Source organism: Castanea sativa, chromosome 11, assembly GCF_040712315.1.
Source record: "Castanea sativa cultivar Marrone di Chiusa Pesio chromosome 11, ASM4071231v1".
In the NCBI taxonomy this organism is placed as follows: Eukaryota; Viridiplantae; Streptophyta; class Magnoliopsida; order Fagales; family Fagaceae; genus Castanea; species Castanea sativa.
In genome coordinates, this window is record NC_134023.1 from 63,331,125 (window position 1) to 63,342,330 (window position 11,206).

The following is an 11,206-nucleotide window of genomic DNA, read 5'->3' on the forward strand; positions in this document are numbered from 1 at the left end:
CTCACTTTAACTTTTGTTACAAACTTCAATGCTATACTGTACTATGCTATACTAGTTAAAAATTAAAATAAATAAAAAATTCACACACTGTCAAAAATATAATTTGGTGTCACAAAATTACAGACCCCAAAAGATTCTCGCAAGACCGTGCACTTTTGTCATACGTGTGGGCATCTACATCTACTTTTAGATCTGTGCATGTCCTTTCCTGTCAACAACTGAGAAAGTAAAGGCTGGGGATATATACATATATAAAAATATATATATTTAGAGGGACAGAGAGAAAGTGTGGCATCACTCACATGGGTTTGGGAATTGGTGGATAGGACCCACACACAACCTGGCATCCTATAAATGAGTAGGACCCACATGCACTGTCAGCACCCTCCCCATGTGAGGTTGTGCCTTTGTGGCCCAACTTCTTTTCCCCACCAATAATGGCAAAAATTTATAGATGGGTCCCACACAAATAATAAAGGAAGAGGAGGGAAAAAAATAATGACAAAAATGAAAAAATTAACTAAGAGACAAATTCTTCTTCTTCTTGACAATCAAAAGGCACTAAAAGAGTAAAAGAGAGAGAGACCAATTAGACTTTAAAAAAAAAAAAAAAAATTGAAAAAACTTTTCTTTGAGGAATTTTCTTTTCCAAATCTCTCTTTCTGTCTTGTAATCTAAGGGGGGGTTTTTGATAGTTTGATACTGTGTATAACAAACTAAGTACTACAAATAAAAACAGCAAAATACATATTAAATTGGTAAGAGAAATTCCACATTGTACTCCTCCTATTTTTAGTCTTGAAACAGAACCTCCCTCTTCTTCTTTTTTTTTTTAAATTCTAAATTACCCTTTATGGGGCTATCAATCAGGCTTGTAGTTATGTTCTGCTTTTACCTCTTTTTCCTCAGCTTCTCTGGCTTTCTCTTTGCTTCTTTCTTTTCTTCTGCTGTACAAAGATTTGAGTACACCCTAAAGACACAGACTAACAGTGACTAGACTAAATTTGGGATTTTTGTTTCTAGTGGGGGAAACAATGGGAAAATGAGAGAGAAATTACAGTGCCAGGAGTTTGTTACCACTACACATTGACAGTGTGACTCTTTCTATGTTCTTTCTTCTTCTTCTTTTTTTTTTTTTTAACCTGTGGTTCAACTTCAACTACAGACAATGGGAGATGAAAATAGTACAACAACAACAACAACAACAAAGAAAGAAGTGGCTGACCCACTTCCTTTACTGCTTTTTACGTATGCATTTTGTATGGTAGTAAGTAGTATAGTATTTGACGATGAGGATGATCATGATGATGATAATGGCGGTGAGTGGTGGTGATGGTAATGGTGATTCTCTACAGATCTTGTTTTGATATGGGGAAAGTTTGTTTGGTTATAATACTTTCCTTCAATCTTTCCTGCAAACATTTGAGCAGACACAGCCAAAACAAATCAAAACAAAAACAAAACCAACTTCATTTATAGAAAACAAATCACAAATTGTTTGCTTGCTAAACAAAAACAAATAAATTATGTTGTTTCGATATCAAGGAATCCAAAGTTCATTACCTGACCTTAAGGGAACAGCTAAATTCCAATTGGTCCACCGGTGCCGGCATACATTCCAATTGCACCATGGCCAGAGGAGAACCTGAATTGAAAACCCCATTAAAATTTACAGATATTGAGCAAGCACTAAAAAATAGCCATTAATGGCAATGTATGAGAGTACCTTGGCATTTGGCAGTTGAAAGATTTGAAGGATGCCATTTCCAGTGTAGAAGCGGCAGGAAGTATTGTTGAAGTAGCCAATTTATTGTTAATAGATGAAGCTGATGCATCTGAGACATTTGTCTCACTAGTTCCATTGGTGAAGAAGTCTGCAGCTGCTTTGGTTGGAGAAGCAAAAGGACTATCAGGGAGGTTGTGCTCCAAACTGCACTCAATTATGAGATACACAATTAGAAAAATGTATAGGAAGTCTTTAGCTTGGTTTAAAATAGAAATTTGATACAAATCTGATGATACAAAAAGGTGCTTTAGTATTCTGGGTTGCCTTTCCATTATGCTTTAGAAAAGTTACATACCATTCCTGCAAATCACTTTCTTCATGAGAGGGGCTTTGCTTCCCATTGCCATTACCATTGGCATTCTCACCATTTTCAGTCAATTCTTTGCCGGCAACAGTGATTGCCGTCTGCTGCAACTGCTGCTGATCAGCAGGAGCAGTTGCAGAAATGGCCGACGATGCGCTTGAAGAATTATTATTATCTGCAATCAAACAAATACAATCCAAAACTTCATTCTAATTCTTTAAAAATTTAAACTCTAGCAATAAGGTATTTCAAACCAAATCATAGGTAGCACCTAGAACAAATTGATTAGAGACATACCTTCTGGGACTTCTGGGCCATTTTGGAATGAAGGAAGAACAATGTTTTGGTTAAATGGATTGGGAGACTGAGTAGGTGAAGGAATAGGGCTGCCAGCAGAGAGAGCACGATGGTGATGTTGTTTCTTGATATCAAGAAGCTGCAAACCCATTAACCTTCTACTTTGAAGTTCAAGAGCCTGCAAATCAGCTTGCTCCTCCAACTTCCTCCTAAACAGCATGTCTTGTGTATTGTAAAACATTCTTGATCCTTTAATCAAACAAATCCATTAGTTGAAAGAAAAGTAGCATTTTAGGCACATCTATATGCATTACAAGAGACTAGTTTGTTTACCAAGCTGGAGATCAAATGGGTCTCTAGCATCAACTCCAGTAGGAGTGCCACAAGGTGAGTACTCTCCCCTCTCCACCTGTTGCTGCTGTTGCTTCCTGCAAATAGCAAATAGCTAGCATTACTGCATAAGCACATGCAGTACATAGAAATTTGTACTAAAAGCAATGTGATAAGGAGGATAGAAACGAGAGTGAGTGAGAGAGTGCCTGTACTTGTCCGGAACTTTTCCCTTCTCTTTGTAAGGCTTAACAAGCACACGAGCATCACAAACAAAATGAGGGTTCCCCTTGGCAAGAATGAGCTTCACAGTCTCTGGATAAACGAAAGTAACAAACCCAAACATCCTCTTCTGCTGGTATGGAATCCTCACATCTTGCACTGGCCCGTAAATGCTATCACCAACAAAATCAAAACAATTTAGCAACAAAACCAATCATTTTTCCACAAATAACTACTCAATTCAATGCTAAGGGTGAAGACAGTAGAACCTGAAATAATTTGACACATCTTCCTCTCTAAAAGTACTATCAGCTGGGAAAGTCAAGTAGATCTGCCTTGAAGCTGGGTTCACCATTCCTGCCCCACCATTCATTGAAAACTCGGTTCTTTCAAGCCTGGATCGACCAAACTTGTGCATATCCTCACCCATCATTAGAGCCGCAGCAGCTCTACATGTACGCAAAAACAATAAAAAATGGAACCCCAAAAAGACCAAGCTTAATAATTTGCTTAAATACAGTAACAAAGTTGTACCTTTGAGTATCATTTTGTTGCTGATGTTGTAGTAGGATATTCATGCACTTGGGAGAGTAAGGAAAAGAAGCTGAGGCCATGAGCTGAGAGGCTGCAGCTAATCTTTGTTGCTGAGCAGATTTGGATCTAAGAATTTCATGGCACTGGTCCATTATATCAATCTTGCTTGGTGAACCAACCATTGCAGTACCATCAACAGTTTCTCCAAGTCCACCATGTAAGAACCTGCAGCTAGTTCCATTCTTGCAGTACCCTCTAGCAAAGTAAAGACAAGGCTTCCATCCAAAGCCAGAATTTGGGTCCTCAGAACCCAAGCAAACATCACTAACTGAACAGCTTCTACGATGTAAAGACCCTCCCCAACTACCATATGAAGGAAAAAGCATAGGGTCAGCACCAGTTGGACTTGAAGATAAGTCTGACTGAGGATAATATAAATCTGGGTTTTTGGGGCCTAAGGTGGGAGAGCCATCATTGAGGAATGAAAGCTGGTCTTGGAGCTGAAAGTCATCCATCACATCAGTGGTACCACTTCCATAGAAGGGTAAAGAAGCAGAAGAGTTCATTGTAGTTGAAGAAGATGACCCGACAGCTAAATTGTTAGGACTAATTAAGTCCTCTGGACTTTGAAGCTCAGACAAAGCAGCCCAAGAAGCTGAACTAGCTGAAGAAGGATTTGGAATAGTTAAAGATGGAGGAATATTTATCCCACCAAGCCTTGAAGCTGTGGAATTTTGCCTTGACATAGTAGAAAGAGTGTTGCTTGAGAGAAAAGGAGACGGAGATGAGGGAGTAGAAGGTGTAGACGGAGAGTTCGAAGTTAGTCCCAAGTCTTTTCTAGCTTTGAGAATCACCGAGTGGACAAGAGCTTCTGGACCAAATGCTAGCCTAATCATTTCTTTCTCACCATGGTCTTGAATGAGTAGTAGACCCATGATTTTGGATGCATTTTCAGGGTCTAAGTTTTGGATTCTTGAGAACACAATTCTTGTTGCTTCGTAACCATCCATGAGGTGTGAGTGATATAAGGTTTGGTACTAAAAATTTCCACACGCCAAACCAACCAACCGACCTGCCTCTCCTAGTTTTTGGTTTTGTTTGTTCCTTTGGGTATGTGAGAGTAAAGTGTTATCTTTCTCTCTCACTCTATACAAGTAAACTTTCTTTCTCAACCACACACAAACCCTACCTACCAACTTGTGATGATGAATAGTAGTACAGTGCCTCTCTCTCTCTTATTCCTGCAAAACCCAACAAAAGTAAGGTAAAGAGAAAAGGAAAAAAATGAAAAGAAAGTTGAGTGTTAAAAGGAGTATTCCCGTGTGGTTTGATTTAAAAAGAGAAGGTGCTATGAGTTGCCTTTGTTAAAAGGAAACAAAAAAAAAATAAAACAAAAACAAAAAAAAAAATGACTTGGTGGTTAAATTTCTCTGTTAAGAAACTACAAGAGCAAAAGCTTTCAGAAACAAAAGGAGCAAGAAATAGCAACGTGTAGGTATAAAACCCTTTTACTTTTTTCTCATCCTTTTTTTCAATTTTAAAGCTGAAAGTTGAAAGAGCCAGCTCTTGGGGTATGAGGCATGAGAGAATTATAAGGCTTACCCATGAAAGAAGGTACTTTCCTGTTGCTGTTTCTCTCTCTTTCTCTCTTCAAACATAAATAATAGCAGTCAAAGTGTCAAACTTTACTACAAAAGCCAAACCACCGCCTTCTTCCTATGCTGGTCTGCAGAGTCTAGCAGCAGAGCAGAGAAGAACCATTCAATTGCTTCACTGCTGCTGCTTTGTTTTTTGGGGTCAGGGCTATTAAGTGAGCAGTGAAGAAGCTGAAAGCTAGTTACCTAAGCTCTCTCTCTCTCTAGATTCTCTCTCTTTCTAAACACTACCTCACACAGACACACACTCACACTCTCTCTCTCTCTCCTTTGAAAGTATAAAAGCAAAAGACTGGTAAGAGTGGCAGTGAGTGAGAGAAGTGTTGGTGTGTTGTGATGTATTGTGTATATTGTACTGTTTTTGTGTTGTCTAGTTTGAGTTGAGTTGGGTTTGGTGTTTTGAGTGGATCCAGATCTGTGCTTCAAATACTGCACGTTCACTTGACCCTAACCTCTGACACTCTTTTAATAAAATAAAAAAACTCTATACTATACTATGCATTTTTTTTTTCTTCTTCTTCTATCTTTTCCCAAGCCAATTTGTAAGAAAATTCCACACTCTCAACCATGCGTTTGTGTACCACACGCACCAATGAGAATCAAGCTGAAGGTTTGGGACCCATAATGCAGAATCACAATGTTTTGTGATTGGAGGTAGTTTCACGCGCTTATATTATAGTCCTTGGCAGGATTGGCTCATCATGTGTTGTTTGAGGGAGAGAGTCAATGCCTCCCCAATCAAATTCTCTCTCTCAAAAAAAAAAAAAAAAAAAGAAGAACTCTATTTGGTTTCTTTCTTAAAGGAAAAAAAAAAAAAAATTTTAAAATTTTTGTTTCTGCATCTAAATGAGCACATCATTTGGGATAGTTTCGGTTATGTCCCACAAGCATATGCTCCCCTGTCTTTGCTATACATGGGTCTCTTTCTCGTTCCCTTAAAAAAATAATTGTTATTATGATGAAGATTTATGATACTATAATGTCTAATTATGTAAGAGAGAGAGGGGAAAAGGGTGAGAGATTTGTTCTTTTGAGGGGTAGAAAATTACAAGAGGTATGGGGATTTGTATAGGATAGAGAGCGAGGCATGGTTCTTGCATTTCTTTTGCTTTCCTCAGTTGTCGTTTTTAAGATGCCCCCACAACAAATAAATGATGACTGAATCTCTTTCTTTTTCTCTCTCTCTCTCTAAACACTCAACTCAACTCAGAGACCCCCCCCCCCCCTCCTGTTATAATTTACAGCACAGAGCTCAATCACTTTTCTACGTCTTTTTTATGGTTTATTACTCAGTGATATGTACGAGAGAGAGAGAGAGAGAGAGAGAGAGAGGGAGGGAGAAATGAGTGGTTTCCTCTGGGTGGTGAGTAAAACAAGTAGTTGGAACTTATAAAGTATGGCTTTCATGAGAGAGAGAAAAGGAAAACCATGGAGCCTCCACATGGGGTGTGGGCACTCTCATGGTTTTTTCACTTTTTGAGAAACTCATATATGAAAAAGTTTACTTACAAATGGATTCGAAGAACTCCTCCCAACCCATAAGATGTGGATTGATAGAACAATTCACATGTTCTAACACACACCCAATAGCTCGATGCTTATTTAATTAATAAGGTAACTTATTTAAATAATTGTACATAAATAGTTATATGCAAGGATGGAATTAGAATTTTTTGTTTGGGGCCAAATTTCAGTATTTATATATTAGTTTCTGCTCAAGATAAATCATTGTACATATGCTTAAATGTACATACACATATATAAACATAATATTTTGATACTAGAGTAAGTCATAATTTATAAATATATTGTATATAAAATTAACAACTTTCAAATATATAAATATTCGTAAGATAATTTTGTAGGGAAATTTATCATCTTTTAAACTCTAATGAGTATATAAAAATTGTCTAGTTTCATATTAGACATGTACAAAAAATGAATTAGAGGAAACAAAAACTACCTTGTCTCTATAACTACTAGACTAATTGACAAATTCTATTGGTTTTTAAGAGCATTATTGGACTAACTCAAACATTTGGGTGGACCAACTTCTATTTTTGTAGATAAATATTTAATATTTATATATAATATAAAACTATCTTTTAAAATTGGGGGGGGGGGGCAGCCATGCTATATCAACTATTGTGAAAAATGTGTCTCTAACGTTATTCGCTTGTATATTATTTAAATAATATACATAAATAGTTATATGTGTTATCATATAATAAATTTTATAAGATTTCTTCACATCGATATAGAGAAAACTGTTTTTCATCTATATTTGACAACTTTTACACAAGTCGTTATAATTGGTGCATTATAAAGGTAATGTTAGATATGTGTCATCATGTGAAAGTGATATTATTTTAACAAAATATAATATCAACTATGGTGAGAAATGTGTCTCTAACGTTATTCGCTTGCATGACATATAACTCTTCTAATAAGCTCCCCCGATCTAACAAAAAAAATTAAAAAATAAGTTATTATTAGTCAATGGAGTTTTGTAGTTTAACTAATACATTTCAGTGTTTCATTTCAAAGGTTTTAAAAAGAAATAAATTTTTTTCTTATATAGAATTATGGTATAAAAATTGACATGGCCTGCCATCAAGTTAAATTATAAAAAATTATGCAAACTTTCATCTTGTCATCTTTACAAGTATTATTAGCGCATTAATATATGCCAATTTTAATATACAAATCATAGTTAGAAATACATTACTTAAGCAATTTTGGCAAGTTCAAATAAAAAGCATTGACCAAACCCAATTTGAGGTACATGTATTAAGAAGGCAAACCAAATTATGCAGTAGTATCTGTCTCCACAAGGTTTGTCTTTCTGCAGAATGTGCTACTCACGTGCTTCAAAAACGCGTAGCAAATGAGAAAAAAAGAAGATTGTCAATATGCGTTGGCTCTTATGTCTCAAAATATTATGCCTTTTAGGTGGTCGGATCATATATCAATTATCAAAACTGTTCTTCTCTCTCAATCATTATGAGAGGATATAGCAAAATATAAACTAGGGTGGTGGCAATGAAAGCTTGCTTAGAAATTATTTAGTCAAGAAATTCCTTCAAGAAGGTTTATATATATATGTCATAATAAATAAACTTATCCCCCAATTCATTACACTGATTTGAAACCCACTTCAATCTTATTTTCTTCCCAAATGTCCAAATCCAAAGTGGATATATTATGAATAGCAAACAAAAGTTTTGTAAACTAACAAAAATAAAGTATTAGAAAAGAATTACATTAATCCCCATTCAAGTTTGGGGAAATTTTTTATTTCAAATTCCTCAAACTCATTTCGTGACAATTGATAAAATCATTCTTAATTTCACGTGTGTTTTTAATCAAATGACATATTTAATTAATTTTGTAACTGATTCAAATAATACATGTGAATTGTTTTATAAGTTTCTATATATATAATGAGTTGAAGGAAAACTTTGTTCTTTAACTTTTATCTAAAACAACACCCTATAGTTTTGTTAAAAAAAAAAATTTTATTGGGAGATTAAAAGCATTTGAGAGAGGAGAGACAATGCAAGAGAAAGAATTAATGTAGTTCAACTTTACTATATATAATTTGTATTTTATAATGAATCTCACTTTCAAGTATATATAGCAGCCAACTAATTCAATGATTGTAGTGCTTGCAATAAAAATAGAATTAAAACTATTTTGTTTGCTCATAAATACATTAGCTTAGACTAATAAATTTGAGCCTTTTAGACCATAGAGAGGTGCTACGTCCACAAAATTTTTACAACATTTTTACAACAAATCATAGGTGGTTAGTTGTTATTGGTTCAAATTTGAACCTAACACTAAGATTACTTTTTTGCCCCAACAATAACAACCAGTAACATCCTGCCACTTAGGATTTGTTGTAAAAATATTGTAAAAATGTTGTGGACATATCATTTATCTTAGAGCATAATGCCTCTAACAAATGAATAATAACTAAACTAGTTGGATAAAGTAGGTTCCTAATACTTTCACAAATTTTAAGGAATTTTGGAATAATTTACCTTAAACATCAATCTCAAACATTAATTGACAAGGAGTTCTACTAACAGTTTATCTCTTGTTAAATTATAGTAACATGGTTATAAGTTGAAACTAACCAATTTGGCATTTAATAATACTACGTGTGTACATAATGAATTCTAAGTCTTTGCTGCAAACAATGTTTTCAAGAAAACATATTTAATTCATTGGACCATTTGGTTGTGATTTTAAAAGAGTCACTTCAATCACCTTAAATTATATGTACATCTTTGTTACACTGGGGTGGTTGAAAGGATTTTTTTAATATATAGTTGAATCGATTTGACTTACATGTGAACTTTTTTAAAGGGAGAATTTAAGTGACACCAAAATAAATAAATAAAAATTTAAGAATTTGTTAAATGCTACTCTCTAAACTTCATTAAGGATTGCAAAAATTTATCATCTAGCTTGATCTATCCTACCTCACTTTATCCTACACGAATTTTTCCTAGCTTGAAGGGGGTGATGGGATGAGGATAAGTTTTGCTTGTCATTTCTTTTCATTTGGTCTTGTCTCAAATGCGTGTGTGTTTGATTTAATATATACTGATTATTTTTTTATATATAGTTTATATTTCTTTTATACATATCTTATTTATAATTTATTTTTAACATATTCTATTAGCACCCCTTAAATACTCTCTCTCTCTCTCTCTCTCTCTCTCTCTTGACACTCTCACGACTATTCCTCCCTAATGGAACTAACAAAATCAACTACCGACGAGTTCAGTAGGACAGACGAGACTGCTCTCTAAGACGAGCCTAAGCAAGTATCCACGTCATTGACGAGGATATCAGGATCATTCAGTGCCACCAATAATACCCCGGACGGTTACAGAACCAGCTAGACAAACCATTGAAGGCATATTAAAATCCCATTACTCAGCAAGAAGCGTTACCAAGAAAGGCATTGATGGGACTGACGAACTGAACCTATTTGGACGAAGTCGTCCAAACCAACGAATTGGCATTTATAGACGAGGTAATCAAATGCCACTAACGATTCCAGCTTCATCATAGACAAAGGGAAAAAAACTACTTAATGCACTCTAAATAAATACCTTAGGCGGTTACAATGACAATTGTATGGACCGTTAAGAGACCATTAAAGTTCATATCAACAAGCCAGGAGGCGTTACTAAAAGAGGCATTAAAGTCACAATAATTGTCACAATGGCTAGAATCTAGAACAACATATATAAAGCTCATGCATTGCCAACAGAAAGTACGAACACAGTTATAAGATATCCCTAATCATTCTTATAGTCTATTATTATAAACTCCCTTGTACTAACTTTGGCATCGGAGGCATTGTGGCAGGCACCACATTGGTGACCATTCCGGAGAATTTCTTCTTCCGTCGCGACACAAGCAGACCTCTAGTCTCGTCTGGACGACCTCACTACAACTGACAAACCCATGATTCATCAGTTTGGCGCTGTCTAGATGACCTCACTACAACTGACGAACCCATGTTTATCACTCCCCTTTATCTTTCATCTCTGACTCATTATTATTAAAGTCACCTTATTAAAGATGCAAAACACATCTAACCCACCTTGTCCATGACTTACTTCGCTCACTCTAAATGAAAATTTTCCACCCTAAAGAGGGGATAGGACACTTTTGATTTGAGTGCACCCCGCTTGTTGTCATCCTTGACTTATTCTGCTCTCACCTTACATAAATTTTTCCCACCCTAAAGAGGGGATAGGACACCTGCCTTGCTTGTTGTCATCCCTAACTACATACCGAATCCTAACCTTATCCCTATATCACAGTGAACAAAATGTAATTTGAGAGAGAGAGAGAGAGAGATTACATTTTATTTACTTATGACATACATAAAGTATAAATTGACGGTCTATAATTAAAAATTTTATTAAATTGAGTTCTAATTGTTTTATTAACTTATAAATATAATGCATTCTATTATAATCAGGTAAACAACTGTGATTTTTTAACTTTTTTTTTTTCAATGAATTTGATTTGTACATGCAAATTTAATTA

General features: G+C 35.3%; 1 protein-coding gene across 4 annotated transcripts; it reads right to left on the reverse strand.

Annotated features, from left to right (window-relative positions):
* Positions 1-591: 591 nt before the first annotated feature.
* Positions 592-5,563, reverse strand: LOC142618025 (zinc finger CCCH domain-containing protein 53). Of its 4 annotated transcripts, none has more exons than XM_075790999.1 (10): positions 5,076-5,563; positions 3,474-4,714; positions 3,209-3,388; positions 2,933-3,112; positions 2,721-2,815; positions 2,388-2,636; positions 2,082-2,265; positions 1,727-1,930; positions 1,564-1,645; positions 592-1,412 (listed from the first exon to the last, which is right to left on the reverse strand). In XM_075790999.1, the coding sequence occupies exons 2-9, from the start codon at positions 4,481-4,483 to the stop codon at positions 1,582-1,584; spliced, it is 2,166 nt and encodes a 721-aa protein (XP_075647114.1). In that variant the 5' UTR covers positions 4,484-4,714; positions 5,076-5,563; the 3' UTR covers positions 592-1,412; positions 1,564-1,581. The 4 variants fall into 4 exon arrangements, with proteins under 4 accessions (XP_075647114.1, XP_075647115.1, XP_075647113.1 ...); XM_075791000.1 differs by having other exon boundaries at positions 1,569-1,645; positions 5,076-5,523; XM_075790998.1 differs by having other exon boundaries at positions 1,569-1,645; positions 2,927-3,112; positions 5,076-5,523.
* Between the last annotated feature and the right edge of the window lie 5,643 nt (positions 5,564-11,206).

Excerpts from the sequence above, each read along its gene's own strand:
- LOC142618025 (XM_075790998.1), bottom strand. The coding sequence starts at position 4,483 with ATGGATGGTTACGAAGCAACAAGAATTGTGTTCTCAAGAATCCAAAAC. Across the intron at positions 3,389-3,473 it reads CAACAAAATGATACTCAAAG|AGCTGCTGCGGCTCTAATGA; the intron begins GTACAACTTTGT and ends GCGTACATGTAG. Across the intron at positions 1,646-1,726 it reads TTCAACTGCCAAATGCCAAG|GTTCTCCTCTGGCCATGGTG; the intron begins GTACTCTCATAC and ends TTTTCAATTCAG.